This window comes from Hyperolius riggenbachi, chromosome 12 (genome assembly GCF_040937935.1).
Source record: "Hyperolius riggenbachi isolate aHypRig1 chromosome 12, aHypRig1.pri, whole genome shotgun sequence".
Classification (NCBI taxonomy): Eukaryota; Metazoa; Chordata; class Amphibia; order Anura; family Hyperoliidae; genus Hyperolius; species Hyperolius riggenbachi.
Genome location: NC_090657.1, coordinates 205167602 through 205194587, shown reverse-complemented (window position 1 = coordinate 205194587; position 26986 = coordinate 205167602). Strand labels below are relative to the sequence as shown.

The following is a 26986-nucleotide window of genomic DNA, read 5'->3' as shown; positions in this document are numbered from 1 at the left end:
GGGAAGGATGCCTGTCGGAGTGACGGGCTGTACTGTCTCAGGCTCAAAACATCTAGATAAAGCATCAGCTTTAATGTTTTTATTACCTGGCCTATAAGTGATGACGAACCTGAACCTAGCAAAAAATAAAGACCAGCAAGCCTGTCTGGGAATGAGTCGTTTCGCTCCTTCAATATATTCTAAGTTTTTGTGATCAGTATAGACTGTAATAGTATGTTCAGCACCCTCAAGCCAGTGTCGCCATTCCTCAAAAGCGAGTTTGATGGCCAACAGTTCACGATTCCCAATGTCATAGTTTCTCTCGGCGGGAGAACATTTCCGGGAAAAAAATGCACACGGGTGCAACCTGCCCTGAAGCCCGGACTGCTGAGATAGTACAGCCCCCACCCCTATCTCTGAGGCATCCACCTCAACAATGAACGGAAGGGACACATCCACATGCCTAAAAATGGGAGCAGAGCAAAACAATTGTTTCAGTGATGAAAAAGCAGCTTGTGCCTCTGATGACCAATTGTAAGTATCAGCTCCTTTCTTGGTAAGCTCAGTAAGAGGTGATACCACAGAAGAAAACCCCCTAATGAACCTCCTGTAATAATTGGCAAAGCCTAGGAATCGCTGAAGTGCCTTCAACCCCAAAGGTTGCGGCCACTCCAGGACGGCTGAAACCTTTTTTGGGTCCATTGACAATCCCGTGGTAGAGACTAAGTACCCCAAAAAAGGAACCTCTGAAACTTCAAAGAGACATTTCTCAATCTTGGCGTATAAGGAGTTCTGTCTTAATTTTTTCAGGACATATTTCACATGTTCTCTGTGTTCCGACAAATTGGGTGAAAAAATGAGTATATCGTCTAATTAGTCGAGAACAAACCGCCCGAGGACTTCTCTGAAGACCTCATTGATGAGCTCTTGGAAGACGGCGGGTGCGTTGCACAACCCGAAGGGCATGACACGATACTCACCCGCCCGTCGGGCGTGTTAAACGCCGTCTTCCACTCGTCACCCTCTCTTATGCGGATCAGGTTGTATGCCCCTCGGAGGTTGAGTTTGGTAAAAACACCAGCATCGGTAATCTGGGCGAATAAATCATCAATCAGGGGAAGAGGGTAATGATTCTTTACCTTGATGTTGTTCAGACCTCTGTAGTCTATACATGGCTGCAGGCCACCGCCCTTTTTCTGTACGAAAAAAAACCCTGCCCCGGCCGGGGACCTAGAAGGACGGATGAAGCCTTTGGCCAAGTTTTCTTTTATGTATTCCTGCATGGCAAGCTTTTCGGGCCTGGAAAGATTATATAAATGGCCCCTAGGGGGCATACAACCTGATCTCAACTCAATAGGACAGTCAAAAGTCCGATGAGGAGGAAGCTTGTCTGCAGCCTTAGGGCAAAACACACCAGCAAAGTCAGAGTACTGAGTAGGCAATCCCTCCACTTGGACCTTGGTATTGCATATCGTGACTTTCTCCAAACAATGCTGATGACAATAGGGGGACCACGATAACAACTGTCTGGAACCCCAGTCAATCTGAGGGGAGAGCTTTTGAAGCCACGGCATGCCAAGGATCACAGTAGAGGTAGCCATCTTAATGACCAGAAATTGTATTTGTTCTTTATGCAGAACCCCAATCTGACATAACAATACAGGAGTCTGAGAGAGAGATCGCTTCCCCTGCAGTGGTAAATCATCCACTGCAGTGACAATGAGCTGAGGTTCCAAAGACGTGAGAGGGAAACCAAACTTTACTGCAAAATCATAATCCATAAAATTGGCCGCAGAGCCTGAGTCTATAATGTCCTGAGTGGTCTGAACCCGATCTTCCCTTTTAAGAGAACATGGGAGAAGTAGGCGACTATCCCTTACTGATGAGCCTGGGTCGCCTAGAGTGGCCCTGCCGATTATCACAGAACGGTATAACTTCTCTGTCTTGATGAGACAATCTGGGACCATACGTTCTGTCTCTGCACAATGTACCCATTTCTCATCTTTCTTCACCTTCGTGAATCTAGTCTGAGCAACTTGCATCGGCTCCTCCTGAGGAGGGAGAGAAGCATAGCAAGTCTTAACGGGAGATCTCTCTGGTACTTTACTGCGAGTCTGTTTGTGGTATCGGACTCGCCGATCAATCTTAATGGCTAAAGAAATTGCCTCATACATAGTCCTGGGCTCTGGATGACCTAGCATTAACTCAGCAACCGCATCAGATAACCCCAATAAAAAACAGTCGAACAAAGCATACTGCCCCCATCTAGTTGATACTGCCCATCTTCTAAACTCTGCGGCGTAAGTTTCAACAGTATTATGCCCCTGTCTGAGGGTCTTAAGTTTCCTTTCTGCTGTTATAGCTAAATCAGGATCATCATATATAACAGCCATTGCTTTAAAAAATTCCTGAACAGATTCTAAGGATTTATGGTTATCTGGGAGACTGTAGGCCCAAGACTGCGAATCTCCAGACAGTAATGTTTTAATAAATACAACTCTCTGACTCTCAGAGCCTGATGAAGCAGGACATAACTCAAAGTATGATAGGCACCGATTTTTAAAATTCCAAAAATCGGCCCTATGTCCAGAGAACTTTTCTGGGAGAGGCAGTCTGGGAAAATCAGCCCTATGTCCAGAAAACCTTTCTGTGAGAGGCAGTCTGGGCTCCAAAACTAGAGGGGATAACACTGCTGCATCTGGTGCTTGAATGGTGCGCACCATCTCAGATAATTGACTAATCTAAGTCTGTTGGGTGTTAACCGTAAGAGCCAATTGGTTAACAGCCGAGATTAAAATCTCAACATGATTGCACAGTGTATCCGTTAACATTTTCTGGTCTGCTGTTCTGCAACGATTGGTGTAGCAACAAAGACGTCTGATTATGAGTGATCTGCAGAATCACCAATAATACAGACGCTATACTTGATTATGTGGTGATCTGCAGTATCACCAATAATACAAGTATAGCTGGCAGAATACAAAGTATGTAGCGCTTGGTGCAACAGTAACAGAATAGTTTAGCTAGACCTTACCAGAGGAGCTGGTGAGCACTATTGGTACACAATAACTGAATATATAAAAGAGAGAACCGAGAGCCAAATATAGTGTAGTAGGTACTAATAAATGGGTAAAATAGAAAAGAGTACAAAGTTATACTCACAAACCAGGGTTACCTCCAGGCAACCACTGTAATAGGCAGGTGAGGAGATTATCCTGTCCTCACTCAGGGTTAAGAAGTCGCTCTCTGTAGATAGGAAGAACAAGGGGTATCCCCCTCCACCAGGGGTGGATATTTTGTCTAGTGTAATGGATAACAGAGGTGCCAAAAGGATAAAATCAATTGTCAATTGTTAACAATTGATTTTATCCTTTTGGCGCCTCTGTTATCCATTACACTAGACAATAACTGAATAGTTTGACAAAACCTCACCAGAGGAGCTGGTGGGTACTATTAGAACACCTCACCAGTGACAAGGGCTCACTGGTGAGTAGAAAGGTCAGACAGGCTAGGATCAGTAACAAGTGGGCAGGTACAGTACAGAATCGGCAGGCAAGAGAGTAGTAAGATATCACGCAGGGTTCAGCAACGGAGTCAGATGGGCAGAAGTACAGAAACGATAAGCAAGAGCAGAGTCTAAGGGTAGCCAGAGTCATACACAGAATATCAATATACAGGAATACAATAATGCTAGTCTTGTGTGAAATCCCTGGTTTCCTCCCAGATCAAAGCACACCGGATACTATCTAAGGTCTGAGCGCTAACACGTGAGTATTCGCAACAGCAGACAAGTTGCGAGTGAACCCTGAAGGCTTTTGAAGCAGAGGAGACCCCACAGCCGCGCCCACAACAATCAGCCAATCCGGAGCGCCGTGAGTCTCCTCTGACGTCAGCCGACCGGCCGGTCAGCTGACGCACCTCCTCCCCGCATAAAGGTCCTGTCTCCGCGCACACCCTCGCGATACGGCAACCCTATGTGCAATAGACGAACCCGTCCTCGGAGTACAAGACGCCAGAGGCACGGGCGAAGTCCCTGAGCAGAAAGGCAAGACGGCTGCGGAGACACCCTGCGTGCCCGCAGCCGCCATTTCTGCAGATGTTACACCAGGCTACAAATCCCTGTTCCTAAACAGAAGTCCATAGGCCATCCCTATTTCAAGACAGAATCCCTATTTAACCACTTGCCGACCGCACGCTTATACCGTGCGTCGGCAAAGTGGCAGCTGCAGGACCAGTATTGCGTCGCCAGCTGCAGGCTGATTAATCAGGAAGCAGCCGCTCGTGCGAGCGGCTGCTTCCTGTCAATTCACGGCGGGGGGCTCCGTGAATAGCCTGCGGGCCGCCGATGGCGGCTCGCAGGCTAAATGTAAACACAAGTGGAAATAATCCGCTTTGTTTACATTGTACGGCACTGCTGGATAGCGTCCTGTGCAGCCCGGATCTCCAGGGGGGGCCAGGTAGGAGAGGGAGGGGGGGGATTTCGCCGCGGAGGGGGGCTTTGAGGTGCCCCCCCCCGCAACACCCGGCAGGCAGGAGCGATCAGACCCCCCCAGCACATCATCCCCCTAGTGGGGAAAAAAGGGGGGCGATCTGGTCGCTCTGCCTGCACGCTGATCTGTGCTGGGGGCTGCAGAGCCCACCCAGCACAGATCAGCTGAAACAGCGCTGGTCCTTAAGGGGGGGTAAAGGGTGGGTCCTCAAGTGGTTAAATGCAAATTCTAGGCAATGCTTAGGTGAAACTTGTTTGATTAGCTGACAGAATTGTAAGGTTCTGATTTTGCTAGTCATGATCATGTGTTAAACCAGGAAGTCATCACAGCAAATCAGAACCTTACAAACCTGTAAGCTGATCAAACTAATTGCATGCTTCTCCATGATTTATTCTAAGCATTGCCATCCCTATTTATAAGTAATATAATTGATTGTGAGCAGAAGTGCTTAGATGGTCCCTGTCTTAACCACTTCAGCCTTCAGTGTTGTTTCACCTTATGCATCCGAGCAACATTCGACAATAACTTTATTACTACTTATCACAATGAATTGATCTATATCTTGTTTTTTCCGCCACCAATTAGGCTTCCTTTGGGTGGTACATTTCGCTAAGATTTATTTTTTTTTTTCTTCGGACCTCAGCTTAATTTTTTGCCCAGCCTATTAGATGCCCTTCACTGCAATGCTCCTGTGGCTTTGGGCCTAAGATTGCATCATAGTCCGTATAACATGTATTTAAATGTCATAAAAAAATCAGGCACCCAAAGCCTACTATTTCTCACACATACACACATGAAGCATGCTATACATAGAGGTCCACACATCCAATCACCCATTCAACCATCATTCTTTCCCCCCCCCCCCCCCCCCCCCCCCAGTGGCAGGAACTTAGAAGAAAACAACCCTACTCTATCCATCACTCCTTGGTGTGGCTGATCAAACTAAAGGAGAAAAATAAAGATATACCTAACAATCAGGAGATACAACTAACCGGACAATCCGATATCACTCCAATTTTCCCATCCACTATTACTCCTGAAGATTTTCCTGTTCTACTGCCTCCATTCAGCGAAGTCTACTCACACAGTTTTGGTCTCCCATTTTTGTAACAGTTCCACCCATATATCTCTATAGTCATGCACTTTTCGCACTTCCCCCATTCTTAATTCCTCACGTGTACCCAAGACTTCCCCCACATTACTACACCACTCTTCTAGAGTTGGAGCCTGACTGCTTTTCCAATATCTTACTATTAGAGCCTTACCTACCAATGTTCCCATCTCTTTTACGAGCTTTCCCACTTTGTAATCTCCTTGGTCTGAGGTGCTGAAAATTGCTCCCTCTGATGTTAATTTTTCTCTCTTTTTAATTAAAATTATTTTTTTTCTAAATGCATTTTAACGGGAATATTAAGAAAAAAAATGGAAAAAATTTATTATTTCTCAGTTTTCAGCCATTATAGTTTTAAAATAATAAATGCTACCATAATTAAAACCAACATATTTTATTTGCCCATTTGTCCCGGTTATTTACACCATTTAACCACTTAATGACAAGCAGACTTATAAAAACGTCCTGCTAGAGCCTCTAAACAGCTCCAGGACGTCTTTATAAGTCAAACAGTGCTGCACCTGCTGTGCGCGTGCACGTGCACGTAAAATAGTGGGGAGAAAAAACCACCATAGAAAAAATACACCTTTATTTCCAAATAATATATTGTCATCATACTTTTGTACTAGAGACATAATTACAATCTTGTGATACCCAGAACAAATAGGCAGGTGTGAGTTTTATGTACATTAGCAATGTTTATATTAAAACTATAGGGGATGAAATTGGAGAAATAGTGTATTTTTCATTTTTTTTCCTTGTTTTTCCCTTTAAAATGCATAGAAAATAAAGTAATTACTGAAAACAAATATCAACTCCAAAAAGCCCAATTGGTGGTGAAAAAAACAAGATATAGATCATTTCATTGTGATTAGTAGTGATTAAGCTATTGGCAAATGAAAGGGATGAGCACTGAAAGGTGAAAATCGCTCTTGTCCGTTAGGGTAAAAACCCCTTTGTGGTGAAGTGAATTATGTCTCTATAACAATGTATGGCGTCAATATTTTATTTGGAAATAAAGGTGCATTTTTTTCAATTTGCGTCCATCACTATTTACAAACTTATAATTTAAAAAATTATAGTAATATACTCTCTTGACATGCATATTAAAAAAGTTCAGACCCTTAGGTAACCATTTATATTGTTTTTTTTGTTTTTTTTTTTGATTAAACATTTTGTTCAGGGTTTTTTGGAGTGGGGAGGTAAACAGATAATTTTAAATGTAATTGATTGAGTATATTTAAAAAAAAATGTATGTAGATGTAGTTTTACTATTTGGCCACAGTCTTTTTTTTGTTTTTCATCCTGTAAGCGAGAGCTCACGCTTACAGTAACTGAAGGGATGACGTGAAACTTAGAAAAATTGCAGCTTTTCAGAGAAGCCGTCGGTTTTTCATACAGAGACATAGATCAGTGAATGGGAACTGTGTTCCCATTCATTGATCTCCGGGGCAGCGGAAGCGCGCGGGGCCAGTGGCAGTTAGTGCAACCTATCTGGACAAGTATATTCGTCCAGGTAGGCTGAAGTGGTAAAGTATATTTCTTTCCTTTTAACCGGTTTGCAGTTTCAAACACCACCGGGTGGCACTGTAATGCTAACATGGCCTCCTGAATCCCGATTACATCATATCATGTGATTTATACCGAGAAGACATGTTGGAGTTACATCGTGGAGGAAGAAGTAGATCCTGTAGTCCAGTAACTATAAAAGCTCCCTGCAGAGCCTGCCAGGCTAGGAAAGGCACACTTACCCAGCAACAGGAAAAATTTGCCCGGCAGCCAAATAAAGTTTTACTTTATTTAGATGCTTAAAGATTAAACAATGCCAGTTGCCTGGCACACCTGCTAGCCATTCTTGAATTAGTATTTTCTGAATCACACACTTGAAACAAGCATGCAGCTAATTTTGACAGACATCTAATCTGCAGCATGCTTGTTCGGGGTCTATGGCTACAAGTATTAAAGGTAGAGGAACAGCAGGATAGCCATGCAACTCTTATTGTTTAAAAGAAAATAAATATGGCAGCCTCCATAAGTCTCTCACCTCACAATCCCTTCAAGTCTCAAGTCTGGGGAAGTACAATATTTGCACAGAGTGTGTTTAGGTGAATTTCTGGGCACACTTATTTCCTCCCAACAGGGTCAGTACTACCACAGGGGCAAATGACTAATCAATCAGTTGCTGGGGTGCAAAGCAAAACTGGGCCCATAATGTTCCCTTAAAGAGCTTGTTACTACCTGGGGCCCCTGAGCAGTAGCAGAGACTCCACTGGTTGCAGGCTAACGAATAAAGTTTTAGATTACAAGAAATCATTAAGAATCTCAAAATCTCTAAAGGTGCGGCTCTAACTGCTGTGACCATTCTGAGACAAATAATGGAGGGAAAATAATCCTTTTCCAGCTAAATTACAGTGTTCCCAACTAAAGTATACATAAATAATATCCTCTACTCCACCAGGTTCACTAGAATTGCAGTAAGTGCACTGGTCACTAGGTGTCAGGATGCACTAACGCATCAATTGGTAAAAATTATACAGTATATAGCTATATAGATACACACATACACATCCGATCAGCGAAAACCACTGGTGAAGGGAATAACAAAGATTGTGAGTGAACAGTCTGGTCTTGGAGGTGGTGTGTTGGAAACAGGGATGTAGAAAAACCTGAGCAAATTTTTCTAGGGCTAAATTGTGACATGGAAGGACCCACACTAAGCCAGTATGTCTTGTGGGGTGTGTTCCCAGCATGCAGTGCACCTACTAAACGTAGTCCGAGGAAGGGCAACTGATCAATCTGTGACAGTGCTATGGGGCATCTGTTCAAAAAGGGCAAAGGGCACAGGTGAAAAAGGGTGCCCGGTGAACACACGTTTTTTGGGCTTCACTAGCTGTAAAAGACCCATTTCCCACACTAAACCCTCCCTCTACCGATGCCTAACCTTAACACCCCCCCCCCCCCCACACACACACACACACACACACGAGTAACCTTAACCACCCACCCCGCATGGTTAACCCTAACTCCCCCCCCCACACACACACACCTAACCTTAACCAACCACCCCCCATGGCTAACCTTAATCACTCCCCACCGCCATGCCTAGCCATGACCCCCACACCCGCATGCGTCGACCCGCCGAAAAATCTGAAGAAAAAAACTGCTAATTTTTAGGTGCCCAAATTTTCTCTAAAAGATAACATTCGAGTGGGCGCCGCATGGGCACCAAACGTATACCGATAGTGGGCGCCCACATTTCTCAGATTGGTTACGGGTGCTCAAGGCTTATATACATACTGAACGTATGTATATGTATTTATGTATGTATGTAGTGACTGCTCACAAGTCTGATCCTACACAACAGTTTCGGTAGCACCAACGCACCAACAGCTAAGCCTTGGCAGATAAAGTCTAATCTAGGAACTCAACGAATGCTGCCAGTGTAGATGGCAACATAGCTCAGAACATGGGGAGCGGTAGAGAGTGTAGAAAATACCATATAAATCAGTGGGATCATTCTCATTGTCTTACAAATAAATGAAAAGTTTGTTTTGCATTTGGAATAATTTCTTTCTAAAAAATATCAAATTAGAAACAAGCATAAATTGCAGGAGAGGAAACCTAATTGGGTCAGTTCACCCTCACAAGCAAATCGATCTGTTTGCCGAATCAGTAGATAGGTAGGTATGTAGATAGATAGGAAAATAGATGTGTAATTTAACACGTTTCTCTAACCTCTTCTGTCCCTGCACTGCTTTTTGTGTGACTGCAGAATGGCAGTAACTGTTTGTTCAGCAGTATTAACATGAACCGTCCCTCCATTCCTCCAACCTATAGGTGAGGAGTAGGATGATACCACAAAAACGGATTCAAACCCTAGTAAAAAGATACGATAAATGCTCAATTTCAGGATTATGTGGTGAAATAAATAGATACAGTGGCCTATTTGCAATTAGCTTTTTCTGCTGACTTTTCAACACTTTGCCATTGAAAAAGTACAAAAAGTAGGTGGAAAAGTACTATCAAAATGATTTAGTGTCTTCTTCCTTGCTGATGATTTAACCCTTTCCCTGCTAGCAGATTTGTCCTAAGCGCAAACATCTACTGTTCAGCAGTTTTTACACATTTTGCACTCATTAGGTTTACTTAGGATTTCTGAAAAGAAAACCTACATGAAATATTGCTTTTCCGTAATTAATTGGGCTTGAGCACTGAAGCTAAATTTTGTACTTTTTCTGGAAATATAAAATTTTTGAGTGAAATATGTAAAAAAAAAAAAAAAAAAAAAGGAGTAAAATTAAAAAATAAAATATTTTTCTGTTGTGTTTTTTTCAAAGAACAATTAATTTTACTGAAAAAAAATGTTACTGTTTGTAGAAGCCCTGATTCTGCGGAATCCAACGATACCAGATATGTATTGGTATCCAACTTGTCCTGTCCTGGAATAGACACCAACAGTACAGGTAGCCAGGTGTAGGTACAGCCAGTACAGGTAGGCAGATATAGGTGCAGCTACTGTAGGTAGCCTGGAATAGGTGCCGCCAGTACACTTAGCCAGATATAGATACAGCCAGTATAGGTAGCCAGATATAGGTGCAGCTAGTGTAGGTAGCCTGGAATAGGTGCCGCCAGATATAGGTAGCCAGGAATAGGTAGCCAGGAATAGATGCCCCCAGTACAGGTAGTCAGAAATAGATGCCCCAATACAGGTAGCCAGGAATAGATGCCCCCAGTACAGGTAGCCAGGAATAGATGCCCCCAGTACAGGTAGCCAGGTATAGGTGCAGCCAGTATAGGTAGCCAGTAATAGGTGCCCCAGTAAAGGTAGCAGGTATAGGTGCCACAGTATGGTCAGCAGGTATAGGTTCCCCAGTATAGGCGTCATACAGGGAAACAGGAAGAAGAGAGGAGACGGCTGCTGGCGGGGGACACATGGCATGGAGCAAGCTATCGAGTAATTACACACCAACCGCTGCTCCAGCTCTGCAGGGAAGCTCTGGAGGGGTGCAATGGAGAGCGAGGAAGGAATGATGTTGCCCCCTCCCCACCCACCCACTGCTTCCTGGAGACAAAATGCCAAATAACTTAGGAGAAAAAGTGAACTGCATATGGCCACTGTATCTAAAATAAAATAGATAAAATGTAATTGATTAAATGAAAACTATTGTTACTTTCCAGGCGACCCTTGCAGATAGATAGATAGATAGATCCTTATGGCAAGGATAATTCTATTTGCAATGTGATGTCAATGTAAATGGTTATATAAAAAAAATTGAAACAGAATTTTTACATAAAATTCAGACAAATTTGTCCTTTAATTAAAGTAAAAGGGCACATGTTACGTTATTCCAGGTAGAATAAATAAAAAAAATAAAAATGTTCTGTGTTCATCCTTGGTGTAAATAGAGGTCATCCTGTTCCCATCACTATTTGCCGCCCGCATCCTGCCACAGGAGACAGAAATTGGCTTTCCATTTCTCAGGCCTGCTTACTTGATGCAAATTGCAGAAGTCATGCGCGGCATTAAATGTAATCTGCAAGTGTAAATTGGTTTATAACATGCGTTATAGCAGCGGCTTCCTGACAGAGTAATTCCTGTGCCGCGTGGCTTGTAATAATGCATTCCAGCAGGGACCGGTGTACTTACATCACTTGTTCTCCAGAGAGGAGAGAGAGGTGGATGGATTTACACACTGTGTACAGATCACTGTACTATTACCAGCACACAGATATCCTTATATACACACAGGAAACCCCTGGAAGAATTCTCCTCTCAGATCATTCTGGGAGAGCAGGTATATTTTGTACTGGCTTTAGAACTCTCAGGAAACCAACATTCCGCAGAGATCACCTGACAGGACTAAAGATGCTGCATTCACAATGTAAATTTGGTTAAGGAAAGACTTTACAATGGGCAAACATTGACAAAATAATCTGTAAGGCCTAGTGCACACCAGAGCGGTTCGGCTGCGGTTTGCAATCCGCTTGCGGGTGCGGATCCGCCAGGGTAATGTATTTCAATGGGCTGGTGCACACCAGAGCGGGAGGCGTTTTGCAGAAACGCATACTCCCGGGCTGCTGCAGATTTTGGATTGCGGATGCGTTTCTGCCTCAATGTTAAGTATAGGAAAACCGCAAACCGCTCTGAAAAACTGCACTTCAGAGCGGTTTGCCAGGCGTTTTTTGTTACAGTAGCTGTTCAGTAACAGCTTTACTGTAAGAAGACATTAAATCTACTATACCAAAACCGCTACACAAAACCGCAAAATGCTAGCTGAAACGCTACAGAAAAAGAAGAAAAAGCGCTTCAAAATCTGCTAGCATTTTGCGGATCTGCTAGCGGTTTTTGGTGTGCACCAGGCCTAAATGAATATCGTAAAAATATGTGGTATGGTAGGAGTGTCTTGACACCCTGGAGAAAAGACACAGGAAACACAAAAAGGGAGCCCAATAGCGTAATACTAGCAGGGTCTCCCAAATTCCTTGCTTTATTATTCTGTCTCTAGGTGCTTTAGTGATGAGATCTCTGTATTCCAGGGTTCTCAGCCTGCACACTTGTCACACATATTTGCAGGGGCTCCCCCTGCTGGATAACCCCCTGGACTCTGGTGGTGGGCCTTCTGGTTTTTTGAGTTGCCACCTCAGCTCTGCTAATGAAGCCATTACCAGGAGCCCCCGATCCCTGAGTGAAAGTGATATAATTAGTGGTTAATTACACCTATAAAAATCACCTTTGCATTGACTGAGTTTTCAATACAAACTTTTGCATTATTGAAAAAAGTGATATCATTTGCATCTTGGAAGTAACAGGAATGCATGCCACCGTATGTGACCGATATAATGTCTTCCTCATAGAGGAGATCTGCTGCCCAGTAGTGCCTTGCGGAAGAACTGCCATGCTGTTGATGACCTGTACGATGCACAGCAGCTCGGTAAAGTCCTGATCATTCTTTCTCTGTCTGCAGAGTGATTTCCCAGTTAAAAATACACACAGGTGCTTTCTGATCAGCTCTGCCTTTACAGAAGGGAGAACAGTTCTGTTCCTTGATAAAATGACAAAACTACTGTCAACCCGCTCAGCTACTCAACCAGACTACTACTTCAACCAGACATTTGTGTATTCAGACTTCTTTCCTTTTAATAAATGTTAGCCTTAGTAGAATTTAATTAAGCCATACTTTAAATGAATTATCGTGATGGTCTGTTTGGCAGTAACAGGACATATACAAGATATGGAAAACAGAAGACCAAGAGCCCAATATAGTGTAGTATGTATTGGAAAAGGAAGAAATGATGAAGCGTAAGTGTTTATACTTACAAAGCAGGGTTACCGCTCAGGCAACCACTGTAAAGGCAGGTGAGGAGTTTAGGCCTGTCCTCACTCAGGACTAAAATGTCGCTCTCTGTGGATAGGAAAAGAAAGGGGGTATGACAACCCTCCACCCAGGGTGTACTTCTAGTGTTGTAAAAATCGACAGAGGCACCAAAAGGATAAAAATCACTAAAATTGTTAAAAGGGTTCGGGAGGCAGTGGTGGACCGATACAAGATGGATGTCCAGTGTTACTACATCCCTATAGCTGATTTCTGCTGCCCATACTTTTATTACCTGCAAATGAGATGTCTTGCTGTTGACATCAGTACTATAAACAGAACAGGGTGAATTCGCCTGCAGCCTGCTGTGCACAGTCACCATAGCCTGGTGTCTAATCAGTTAACAGAAGTGGCTACACACTTGAAATGACTGTTTGTAAAAGAGCAGTATAATTTAAGTCCTGGAGGGATTATACAGCAAGCAGCTGTAAATCCTAATTAGCTATTCACTTAAGCACAGGTCCTTCACTAATGTTTATCAGAACCTCTGTGTATTCACTCTTCTGCCTTAGCGGAATACATGGATTTTTTTTCTTGGTACTAGATGTACTTTCAGCTGAAGAACAAGAGTAAAACACATATTTGTTTGGCGGCCAAACAGCATTCGGAGATAATTTGCTGCGGGCTACAGGATTTAGCCAGAGGACAGATTCTCTCCATACGCCGTTAGCGGCGAGCAGCCTAATTTCCCCGGACGTTAATTTTCTCTTTAATTAGCTGTGCGTTCTGATGGAGCTACTAATTTGTCAGGCGCTCAAAACACCTGCCCGGGCGTACGTAGAGGTGATGGATCGCGCCTGTCAGCAGCGCTTCTCCAGTCTGCATTTTATAGCTGCGTTCAATCTAAGTCTGTGTGTGTCTCTGTCTTCTGCTGTGATATCAAATTATTCAGAGAGCAACTCTGCTGTTCATTACAAAATCCACATAACATTTCCCAGTGCTGCTAAAGCCACTCAGGCATCTGAGGTTATTAGTTTAAAGGTATGTACACACATCAGATAAAAGTTGTCCGAAGTGGCCGACAACGCGAGATTCAATCAGCGATTGTTTGCTTATCTACAGCGTACACACAACGTCACTCAAGGATCCAGCATGTTGGATGTTTAAAGGATATGTCAGAGCAATAATAAAAAAAAACAGATCTACTTACCTGGGGCTTCCTCCAGCCCCCGGCAGCCGATCTGTCCCTCGCCACAGCTCCGGGGGCCCGGGATCCCCTCTGTTGCAGATGCCACGTGAGCGCGAGTGGCCTGGCCGCAGTAGATGCCAACCTGACGAGGTAAGCATCTCCAACGGACGGGATCCTGGGCCACCGGAGCTGCGGCGAGGGACAGATCAGCTGCCAGGGGCTGGGGGAAGCCCCAGGTAAGTAAATCTGTGTGTTTTATTTTTGCTAGGACATTTCCCCAAGCATGTATTACAAAAACAAAGGAAAAGAACGGCCCTACAGAAACCGCACCAAAACCAAAGTATCAATGTAGAAAAGGCCTTTATTGCATCATATAAGGATTAAAAACATATAAAAACAATTATTGCACTGTAATATAAAGCCCAATGGTAGGCATATTGTAATGGGTCTCCAAATACATGTGTAAACAAATCACAATGAAATCCCCCTATATAACATAAGCGTCAAAGCAACAGTGACCAAGGAGATATAACAGATGCGTACGTTAAAAAAGGGCGTCGGGAAAAAAGGGCGCAGGGTTTTAAACGATAAGCATGAATAACATTTAAAAAAAATTGTGCTACATTTCGTTTAAAAATAATGTTTTATAAAGTTATAAATCATTAAATAATGTGTATGAAATCGGCAATTGTAAAAACGTTAATCTTCCCTGTTTAAAAAGTGAAATGTATAATAACGTTTTATAAAAGATTAATATGAATTTTACTAAAGCTATACCTAACCCTACTCTCACACAGAACCCACCCTGTACCTATCCCTAACCCCTAGACCCCCCCTGGTGATGCCTAACCCTAAGACCTGACTGGTGGTGCCTAAACCTAAGACCCCCCTGGTGGTGCCTAAGCCTAAGACCCCCCCTGGTGGTCCCTAAACCTAAGACTCCCCCTGGTGGTGCCTAAACCTAAGACCCCCTTGGTGGTGCCTAAACCTAAGACCCCCCCCCCCCCCCTGGTGGTCCCTAAACCTAAGAATCCCCCTGGTGTTGCCTAAACCTAAGACCGCCCTGGTGGTGCCTAAACCTAAGACCCCCCTGGTGGTGCCTAAACCTAAGACCCCCCTTAGGTGGTGCCTAAACCTAAGACAGGGGGGTCTTAGGTTTAGGCACTACCAGGGGGGTCTTAGGTGGTGCCTAAACCTAAGACCCCCCTGTGATAAGCATTAATAACGTTTTAAAAAATGATTGTGCTGTTTTTCGTTTAAAAATAATCTTTTTAAAAAATATTGTACTGTTTTTCGTTTAAAAATAATGTTTAAAAAACATTTTCCTGTTGGGCGCCTATTAAACGATATTTATTATGGGAGTGAATGGCAGCGCCCTTTTTGTCCACCTGCCTCATGCGCCCAAATTTCCTGCCTCCATAACAGATAAAGAACCTGAAACAATGTGCAAGACACCCTGCATGTTACTATGCAATGGTGTGGGAAAGTGAATGAGTGCCAATAGATGCTAACTGCAATGGTAAAAAGTCCCCACGGAGAGAGACTGAAGAGAGGAGCCGTGCATAAGAAAACAACAGCGAAAGGAGGCCGGATGAACAGTGAGACGATCCCCGCAGGGAAAGAAACAGCAAGTGCCTCAGTGAATAGAAGGACGCTTACCGGAGGAGGACCGGGGACCAGGCGCAGGAGTGCAATGAGACAAATTTCCCCGAGCAGGGCCGAACACATTATTATTTTTGCTCCCCTCGCTCACTTTCTCTTATGCCGATCATCAGCCCTCCTTCCCCCTCAATAGCTACAGAATGCATTGCCAGCCTGAGGGTTAGGGAAATATCTGTACAGCATTGTTCCCCCATTTGTCATCCAAGGCATCATTTCCCGATCCCTAATGGGTGACAGTCATTGCAGGCACAAAGTACCTGTGCATAATGAGAACCCAGAAAAACCATTCCACCATGTTTAACCTCTTGAGGACCATGGGCTTCACCCCCCCTAAAGACCAGGCTATTTTTGTTAAAAAAGGCCACTACAGCTTTAAGGCCAAGCTGCAGGACCGCACAACACAGCACACCAGTGATTCCTACCCCCTTTTCTCCCCACCAACAGAGCTCTCTGTTGGTGGGATCTGATCGCCCCCCTCCCTCCCAGTGTTTGTTTGTTTTGTGTGAATGTTGTCGCTTTTTAAATAAAACCGCCTATTTTTTTTTTCTTTTTGCTTTACCCTCCCTCCCTCCCACCCCACAGCCAGCCAATAACGGCGATCAGCTGTCATAGACTTCTGCCTATGAGAGCCGATGGCTCTCTAGTGTCCCATGGGGACAGCCGTGTCACATCGCAGCGCTGTACAATGTAATTAGACAGTGATTCCGCCGTCTAACAGTCTCCCGAGCGGCAACCGCCACTCTGAGACTGAAGGCGGAGCGTGCGCGCAATCTCCTGTACTGCGAGCCCCAAGGACTTTACGCCAATCGGCATTAGCTGGTCCTGGGGCTGCCGCCACGGGAATGCCCATTGGTGTGACGCGGGCGGCAAGCGGTTAAAAGGAAGCCACAGTCATGCTCCTCCCTCCTGACCAACACCATTCTTTGCCTTGATTCCACAATGTAAGGAACAAAGACATTTGAATGACTACTTTTGCATCGGAGAGATTTTTATAGAGGCTTGATCCATCAGGCATTTAATACATTCCGCATACTTTGCTAGAGCAGAACAATGGCCTGTGGGCAGTTCCCATGTGATCTGGAGCACCAAGTCAGCTGATCAGATCACTACTAGTAATTCTGGTTCAGCAAAGTCCATGTGTGCGCTCGGGCAACAGTCACTCACCTCTAATGCAGATTCTGCCTCCTCATAGGCCGCCTGTAGCTCCTCCTTTTCCATCTCCAGCTTCTTCTTGGTCTTCTGCAGCTCGTGGACATTCTTCCCAGCATCCCGCAGCTGCTCAGACAGGTCCGTCACCTCCTCTGTAAAGCAAGAAAGAAACTGTACACATCCAAAGAAGAAGACAAAAATCTCAACTGGATGTTGATTCCTGTGCTGGTCTTCAAATACCACCAACAGAGCATGTTTTGCAGAAAACCACAAACATGCACAGGTGAGGTAATTAGTGTCTCAGCAGAGCTTATTAACTACCTCTGTGGATTTCCACAAAACATGCACTGTTGGTGGTACTTGAGTCTTGAGGATAGGGTTAGGAAGCCCTGCTGTTGATGACATTTTTGTCGCTGCTACAGGTTACTTCTACATGTGAAATTAGTAAATAATATAATACACATATGTACTTAAAGGAGTCATCAGAGGATATGTAAGAAAGTGAGTGCTACTTACCGGGGGCTTCCTCCAGCTCGAAGCTTCCAGGACGTCCCTCACCGCAGCTCTGCCTTTAGCAGATCGCCGCAGGTCCGTCCTGGTCCCCGGCGATGACGTCAGAGCGACCTCTAGGTCGCTCTGTACTGCGCCTGCGCGAGCGGCGCTGTCAATCACCGCCACGTGGGCCGGAGCGGATTGCGCAGGCGCAGAACTACTACCACCTGCGCAGTCTGCTCCGGCCAACGTGGCAGTAATTGACAGCGCCGCTCATGCAGGCGCAGTACAGAGCGACCTAGAGGTCGCTCTGACGTCATTGCCGGAGGCCGGGACGGACCAGCGGCGATCGGCTGAAGGCAGAGCTGGAGCGAGGGACGTCCTGGGAGCTTGGAGCTGGAGGAAGCCCCCGGTAAGTAGCACTCGTTTTCTTAAATATCCCCTGATGACTCCTTTAAAGGGAGTCTTAAAGAGAATCTGTATTGTTAAAATCGCACAAAAGTAAACATACCAGTGCGTTAGGGGACATCTCCTATTACCTTCTGTCACAATTTCGCCACTCCTCGCCGCATTAAAAATGGTTAAAAACAGTTTTAAAAAGTTTGTTTATAAACAAACAAAATGGCCACCAAAACAGGAAGTAGGTTGATGTACAGTATGTCCACACATAGAAAATACATCCATACACAAGCAGGCTTTATACAGCCTTCCTTTTGAATCTCAAGAGATCATTTGTGTGTTTCTTTCCCCCTGTTCTCATGTACTGAAGTTTCAGGCTGCTCTTTTCTTCCTGCAAACAGCTTTGCCCTTGTAATTCTTCAGTATGTGAAAGCCCAGCCAGCTCAGAGGACGATTTATCCAGCTTGTAAAAGATAAGAGAGAAGAGAGAAGCTGCTCTAACCCTAAATAACACACAGGCAGTGTGCATAGAGGGGCCTGGAAGGGGGAGTTCATAGCAGAACCACAACACTGAAGAACTTGGCAGCCTTCCAGACACAGGCCGACAAGTCTGACAGGGGAAAGATACATTAATTTATTACAGAGACAGTGATAGTATAAAGTGCTGCAGTAGGGGCCCGTTCACACTACACGCGTTTCCAGCTGCGTTTTGGAAACGCGTGCGGGTGGCCCGACACGCACGACATCAGACAGTGCATAGAGTGCACTGTCTGATGTTCACACTGCATGCGTTCCGGACCACCTGTGCAGTCCGGGAACGCATGCTGCACGCAGATTTAGCAAAAACGCGCGGCTGTCCCATTCACTTTTCAGTGATGGGATCAGCCCCGCAACGCATACAAACGCGGATGGCGTGCGTTTGTACGTGTTGCGTTCCGCATGCGTGGCCATCCGCGTTTGTAATGTGAACCGGCCCTAAGCCAGAACACATTAGAATAGCTTTTTGAACTTGTAGGATGATAAAAAACAGGATGCAATTTTTGTTACGGAGTCTCTTTAAGCCAGGGAAAAAAAAAAATCAGTTTTACTCAGATGGGGCTTCTACCAGCCCCCTGCAGCCGTCCCATGCCCTTGCAGTCACTCGCAGATCCTCCTGTCCCCGCCACCAGCTTGTGTTGTTTTCGGCCGACAGGCCCTCTGCGCCTGCACAGGCCTGGCCACGTGTCACCTTCTTCATGTTCCCATCCACAATACCGTCCTGCGCAGCCGCAGGACTCTATTACGGACGAGAATGCGAAGAAGACTACGCATGGCCAGGTGTGTCGGCGACATGAAACTAGCTGGTGGCGGGGGACCGGAGGATCCGTGAGCGACTGCGAGGGCACGGGACAGCTGCAGAGGGCTGGTAGAAGCCACAGGTGAGTAAAACTGATTTTTTTTCCTGGTTTAATTGCCACTTTAATCAATCCATTTAGCCCACTTAAAAAGGTCAAGCCTAATTGAGACTCATTCTACAGATGTGAATTGTTAAAATGACCTAGCTGAAGATGTGCTTTAGCTTTATGTCTAGTTTGACCTAGTTTGTCTAGATCAACTAAAGCAACCAGTGGCGTAGCAATAGGGGGTGCAGAGGTTGCGACCACACCAAGGCCCTGAGGGTTCCTCCCTCACCCACAGCATTAGCTCTTTATTGGTCCTGTGCTGGTAATAATCACTTCTATAGATGCTTTGAATAATAGTGATCATCATTAACAAACTGTTCCCCATCCCTTTCTTGTGCCTCTGACACTGTGGTTGTCCTTGACAGGTTTTGGTGCACAGTATCAATTGTTATGTATAGATTAGGAAGGGGGACCCAATGTAAACCTTGCACCAAGGCCCAGAGCTCCTTAGCTATGTCACTGAAACCAACCATTGTTAAACAGAGGTGAGGGGCCTTCACCATCATTATCAATATACAACACAGTTTTATCATCTTTACCTACAGTATATGTTTTTTTATGTAGGGCAGACCTTAATATCTGCATGCTGAGTGGAGTATCTGTACATATAAATACCTTCCCATCTTAAAGTGAACCTCCGGACTACAAATCGACTCAGCAGCACTGAAAAGGCTTGGTGTTTCTTTAACAGTTTCACAGCATCAGAACTTTGTTTCTCTTATACAAGCCTTATTTTTAGCTGCACAGAAGAAAACTGCCCGGGCTTTTTTCCCCTGATGCTGTGCAAAGCATGATGGGATTTCTGATTTTGTTGTTCTCGTTCTGCTGTTTTGGTGCAATTTTTTTTTTTTTACATTTTAAATTTGACATTTGACGCCTAGCGTGTGCAGCTGGGAGGGGTAATCAGGACACAGGACAGTTGGAACTGTGTCTCTTGCTCCTTGTCACCTCCTTTCAACCAAAAAGATGGCTGCCCCCATGACAAAGATGGCAGCCCCCATGAATCACAAACATTTGCCTGTTCTTTTAAAACCAGGTGGGATAAGAGATGATATTACCTATCTATTCTAATTAACATAACTAATGTAACTTGATGACAGTATGTTTGTTTAGGCTGAAGTTCCCCTTTAAAAGTGTCCATTAACAGTACAATATTTTCCTCAGATGTGATCAATCGTTCAGGTTTGTGAGGTTGTAAGTAATCATAAGGTGATTATGGATAGGGCACTTTCTCTCCATTTTTCTCATTTATTTAAAGAAAAAAGTTGAACACAGGCAAGTTCTAAGTATGACTGGTACTGTATGCTCACAAGTTCATCTAACCACGTTGCATGTCATTTCAGGTAACTACAGCATGGTCCCCATTATCCGGAACTTATGCAACCGGAAGTATTAACTAACTGGCACGCCTGAGGACGTAACGGGGACTGTGCTTTGGGGGGGGGGGGGGGGGGGGCTTTGCAGAGAATAAAATACTTACCCAGCCTCCGAGCGGCATCTTCTAACCTACCTGTAGCTGTAGGGGGGAGATTTGTGTTTTGTGTTTTATCGGCCAGTTGCTCAAGCATCCGGCAAGCACATGTATCCGGCATCAGGCGATCCCTGCTAGTGCCATATACCGGGGACTTTGCTGGACTATTGTTAACAAAGACGGTAGCTTATCTTTACTACTCGGAAGCTAAACAAAACTAGTATCATAATTTCATTTGTGATATTTAATATATTCCTGATTAAAAACAACAACCTGTAAACATACTTTCAGTGCAATTCATAGAAGAATCAGATGCACTGCCTTTCCCATGTTTGGATTGCAGTAGGCGAATACCATTAGCAGTATGGGCAGTACTGTGGCACCCTTACCTTGCAGCACTCTGTTCTCTCTTCTTACGGACGCTAGCTGCTCGCTGGTCTCTTCAAAAGCAGATTTGATCTTGAAGAGTTCACTGGCGTAGAGACGGCTCTCCTTCTGTGAGGCCTCCAACTCCGCCTGATTCTCTTCATATTTCTGCCGCCACTCCAGGATCTGCTTATCAATCATCCTCTGCTTCTTGTCCAGAGCTGTCGCTGTGGTGTTTGCCTGAAGTGGAAGCAGAGGCCAACATAAGAATGATCAAAGTAGTGGATTTGGAGCAGATTGCTGATAAGTTTGGGTGCTGTGGGGGGGGGGGGGGGGGGAGCACAGATAGGCATCAGGAAGAGGTTACTGTTGGGGTAGGTCTGGGTTAGATGTCAGAAAGGGGATTCAGTAATGAGGTATTAGATGGAGTTAGGCAGCAAATGGAAGAAATAGGACAAAACTATGATTAAAAATGTGTTGCGAAATTGAAATAATGGTACTGATGATAATTGCAATATCTGGACCTCCCAGTGGAATGAGCATAAGAATATAATAGAATCCCCGAGGCCCGGTTCACCCAGACATGAATGGAAAACTGATCCGTGAAAAAACAAATTCATGGAATGGATCAGTCTTTAATGGCATCAGTTTTTCCGTGACCCTTCGTTCAGTAAAGTCCGTGCAACGCATCCATCGATCCACAAAAATCGCTGCAGAGCCAAACTTTCCGTCCGTTTGGGCAGAATGGTCCGAACAGATCCGTTAGAACGAAGCAATGCGAGCGAATCCTATTGATTACCAGTAACATAGGAGCCGTTCACCTCCGTTAGGGACCGTTCTGTTTTTGTTCAATGTGAACCGGGTTTAACTAATTCTTGGGGTTACAGATGGTGAACCAGAACTCCTAGGTTCACTATGCTAAAACTAGGTTCAATATGCTAAAACTACGCAAAACAGAAGTTTGCCTAAATTAAAACAGAAGGTATTTGCACGTCCTACCCCAGAGCCACATTAATCCATGCCATGCACTCATAAGGGCCAACCAGTCTGAAACCGCAGGGCTGTGAAGTCGGTACAAAAATCATCCGACACCAACTCCTCAGTTTATACAGCCTCCAATTGTGACTGCGACTCCAGGTACCCAAAACTGCTCCGACATGCATGTTGGATTATTATGGCTCTGTACAATTAACAGCCGACAAGTCATTGCATTCCAGCGGTTCTGGAGGTGTGTTTAGCTTACAAAGACAACTAAGAAATGATTAGCATATTCAGCAGTGATGTATTGTGGGAGACAGACTCCTGAATAATTGCAAATACCTTCTGTTTTAAGAAGGCAAAGTTCTGTTTTACTTATTCTCGCAAAGTGTTAACAACTAATTGACACTAGGAAAAAAATGCTTTTTTACAAAATGCTTGCTATCTCTGTGTTTGCAGAGTACCCACCGAACTTATAGTCCATGTGAGCTGATAGCATGCCCGAAACTTGGAGGCTCCAGACTTTCTGGGGAACAGCCAGGGGTTTATAAGTGCTGGGAGGAAGGACCCTGTTTTTACATTTGAATGGACAGTACATATTTAAAAAAAAAACGTTTTACCAATTGAATGTTTGAGAAAATCCTGGCGATTGAAGCTAATGAACCTAAAACTGCTGAAATTCCACACAAAAAAACCTTTAACATCGACTTTCTCAACATCTTCAAGATTTTTGATTAAAAAAGGCAACATGTTCCCACTGGTGGCCCAGAACTCCAAAATAAATTTTGTGTGAATGGCATATTTAGGGTCTTTCCATTTTACTTGAAAAGCCGGAAACATAGACAAACAGGCTGGAATTTCAGTTTTTGCAATTTCCGAATTGGAAAGCTTAACTCTAACTGGAAATTGGCCAAATCAGAATTGGGCAATCATCTCTTCCAGTGTGATCAGGAAGCCCTGCCTTCCCCCAATGTGATGTTAATGAGTAGTAAGGGGAGCAGCACCTTCTCCAGGTCCACACAGAGCTCCTCCATCTCCTCCTGCAGGCGCTGTTTGCTCTTCTCCAGGCTGGAGCACTTGGCCTGGGCCATCTCTGCGGCCTCCTCGGCCTCTTGTAAACGGGTGACGAGTTTCTTCCTGGACGGAGATGTGAAGAGTTTGTGGACATGACAAGGTTATTGAAAGAAGTGCTGTCATTAATTTCAGCCAATCCTAAACAATCCTTCATTAATTCCAAATAAGATAACAGAATGTTTACAATTAAACCATAACAAAACTATACTCCCGCCATCAATCAGCGTCCTCTGGACCTGTGAACTGCGTCTAAAAAGTCGCTCCACCCTGAACTGATATGTGGTATGCACAATTGAAGGAAAAGAGGCGCCCTGGTTGAAATAAAATCAAAAAACAGCTTAAAATCGAGGAAATAATATAAGGTGGCTTACCTCAATAACAAAATCCTTATATATGACAAAAGATTTTTATTTAGCACAGGCAACGCGTTTTCGTTGGGCGCGTTTTCGGAGGCTCCCTTTGCCATATCGACTTGTTCATTTGGCACTTTTATTGGCCTGATGAAGCAGGCTTGGACCCGCGAAACGCGTTGCCTGTGCTAAATAAAAATCTTTTGTCATATACAAGGATTTCGTTATTGAGGTAAGCCACCTAATATTATTTCCTCGATTTTAAGCTGTTTTTAGATGCTTTTATTTCAACCAGGGCGCCTCTTTACCTTCAATTGTGCATAGCTATACCCCCAAACAATCTGTGTTTGAGGGGTGGTGACAGACCACCTGTGGGTGCCTCACAGTGGACACCTGTCCCTACTTTTTAAAGGAGAGCGACCACATCCAGGTCCTGGCTGGGACTACCCGGAGTGGAGTCGGGTTTATGGTCTCCCCCTGCTTCCTACGGTTGGCTGCCCTTGCAACCTCCTTTTGTGAGTAGTAATTTATTGAAATTTCTTTTTTCAATTGCATACTAATATACTACACTATTGAGCTCCCGTATTTGTCTCCTATATATTTTTTTCCCTGCAAGGTGCTGAGACACCCCCACTACACTATGATATGTGATATCTCAGTGTTTGGTAGATGGTGGAGGTAAAACCGCAAATGGTTTCTTCCACCCCCAGGAACTCAAATGGTGAAATCCTAGTCTGCACACCTTCTGTACCCATTACTAGAGGACCTCCTACAGCATTCTTCTATCTCTCAGGGATGGTGAGATCTCTGCAGAGTATATCCCTAACTGCACCCATTACCAGGGGCTTTAGCTCCCCTTCTGCAGATACTCTTTATTATATATTATGGGGAATTAAAAAGGAAGACAGAGATGCCCTAATATGGTCATGGATAGGCAAAACCACAAAGGGGAATTAATAGTGCCTTATTTAAAGGGGAGCATTACTGAATCTAATGTAAAGGAAAACAACTGTTAATTTTTTTACAATATGACTTAATAAATTATTTAGTGTTTTGCCCACTGTAAAATCTTTCCTCACCCACATTTACATTTTGATATTTATCACAGGTGGACACTTATTTAGTCCTGGCAGGTCACTGTGAAATATTTGTGTACCCTGTGTTCCAAAGACAGCATAAATAATACCTAGTTTCCCAGAATGCTCTGGGAGGAGAATTCCACATTGATAAATAGCCTAGGCTAAACATCACTGGGAGAGTGGGGTTACATACAATATAGAGCAATATATAGATATAGGAAGTGTTTCTGATGCTGAAACCAGGATAATTAACATAACAGTCTGTATCCTGAATAATTTACAGCATTCTACTTTATGCCACCACAGTGACTCTTTAATGGGACTCTGTAGAGTTCACAAAAGTGGAAATGTATAAATGGCTCCAGGAAGAATGTGCGGTTATATCCTTTCCCCTGTTCTCATTAGTATTGTGGGGGTATCCCTTCTGATAATCTGCAAATCAGGCTAGAGCAGAGCTGCTATGCCCACCTCATCCACCTGAGTGCCACAAATCCCAACCCCCCACTCCTCTGCTGGTCTGTTACATTGTGCAATGAGGGAAGGTGGGTGGGATTTATAGCACCCTGGAGGAGGAGTCTAGCACTACATCCAGATCGTCAACCAATAAGATTGTCACATAAGAGCTGGTGTACGGTACCACAGGGCATAACAACACAATACTGAGGAAGATAGTGGGGAAGGAACTCACATGATATGACAGCTCACTGGTGCCACCTAAACTTCCCCCCACTAAAGGTGACTATAGGGTCTATGCAAACTATTGTTTGTGCAGACCTTCATAAAACTGTTGTTTATGTAGACCAGTGGTCCTCAAACTACTGGCCCCCAAACACAAAATGTATAACTTATCGATGTGGCCCACTGCACCTTTATATATCCTCGGCCCGCATATAGAATAGTAGTGCTGGCACCACCGATCCATGTACTACAGCGAGCAGTCATTTGCTGGCTTCCAATTCTGCATCAGGTGACACTGCTGTCCAACTGGATGCCACGTTGTCACCTGGGTATGCTTCACTGTCTGGTGCACAAAGACGTTCTTCGGGCGCTGCATGACTGAATGGCTGCTGCTGGGAGTTCTCCTCTGGGCATGATTGGGGGGGAATCAATACCTAGATTCAATGTAATGTTTTTCAACATCATTTTATGTATTTTCCGGCCCTCCAGCAGTCTGAGGTTTGTTGACCCGGCCCTTGACCCAAAAAAGTTTGGGGACCCCTTATGTACACCTTCACATCCAGTTCTTGTTTGTACATGCTCACCACCAAGGGAGCATAGAGCGATAGATGGGCTGTCCCATCCAGCCCGTCTATCCTGCTCTCTATGCTCCAGGGGCAGTAAAGAGGGCGTGGCACCAGGATAGTGAAGATAGTGTGCATTAGTTTGCTAACCCATGAGAGCTGCCTCTCAGCTCACTGGCATCTCTAGGCTCATCCCTAGCATGCCTAGTGCTAATTCCAGCCCTGGTTGTACAGTATCCACCTCTTTCACAAATCCTAGCTAGGAGTGAATAGGTCATGAAATAAAGTGCAGAGTTGAATAGCTCACTTGGCGTCCTCCAATTCCTCGGTGCGTTGGACGGCCTCATTCTCATAGCGCGTCCTCCAGTGCACAACCTCGCCATTCAGCTTTGAGATGTGTCGGTGAAGCTCGGAGCGGCTCTCCACCTCCTCCTCCAGCTGCTCCTTCACCATCTCATAGTCCAGCTTCAGGCTGGCCAGTGTCGTCACCACTGTGCTCTTCCCCTAAACATTCATCAAAGGAAACGGAGGGACAAGAGGGAGGAAACAGTCATTGGCCTCAATTCACTAAGATCATGCTGGAGATAATAAGACAAGAGATAACTTACCTCCACACAGTGAGAGAGTTATTTTATCTCTTCATTCCTTAAGTTACCTCCTCTGTAGTTAATTTACCTCCTCTGTAGTTATTTTCACACGCAGTTAATAAACAGCCTGTCTTTAACTCTGGAGTTATTTTAAGGATTGAAGAGTTAACTTAAAGACATAAGAGTTAACTTTAGGTTTGCCTGAGGTAAAATGTTTCCTGAATACTACATGCCTTATCACCATGGTGATAACTCTAGAAGAGTTATTAAAGACAGGAGATAAGCTTAGTGAATTGAGGCCATTGTCTAATCTCACCAGTAAAGCAGAATTGTAGAAAACAATGTCACTTTATGTTATATTTGCCATGACACACATCATAGCTACACAAGTTAGTTGTCGAGCTAATGTCAGTACAGGACAAGTGCAGTTAGCATTTGTACATGCTGCTATGCTGCTACTCCAATATACAGTGGGATGCGAAATTTTGGGCAAACTTGTTAATCATCATAATTTTTCTGTATAAATTGTTAATTGTTATGATAAAAAATGTCAGCTAAATATATCTTATAGGAATCTTCACAGGAAGGCCATAAACAAATTCCATCTAATATGG

At 44.4% G+C, this 26986-nt stretch overlaps 1 protein-coding gene across 1 annotated transcript in view; it reads right to left on the bottom strand.

The window, feature by feature from the left end:
* Nucleotides 1–26986, bottom strand: part of LOC137541031 (myosin-16-like) — a 284543-nt gene that overhangs the window by 38421 nt on the left and 219136 nt on the right. Inside the window, exons 12-15 of the mRNA XM_068262177.1 lie at nt 26093–26289; nt 23046–23178; nt 21087–21303; nt 16909–17045 (exon numbers count right to left, since the gene is read on the bottom strand). Of these exons, the coding sequence (XP_068118278.1) occupies nt 16909–17045; nt 21087–21303; nt 23046–23178; nt 26093–26289 (684 nt within the window). The remainder of the gene's footprint in view (nt 1–16908; nt 17046–21086; nt 21304–23045; nt 23179–26092; nt 26290–26986) is intronic.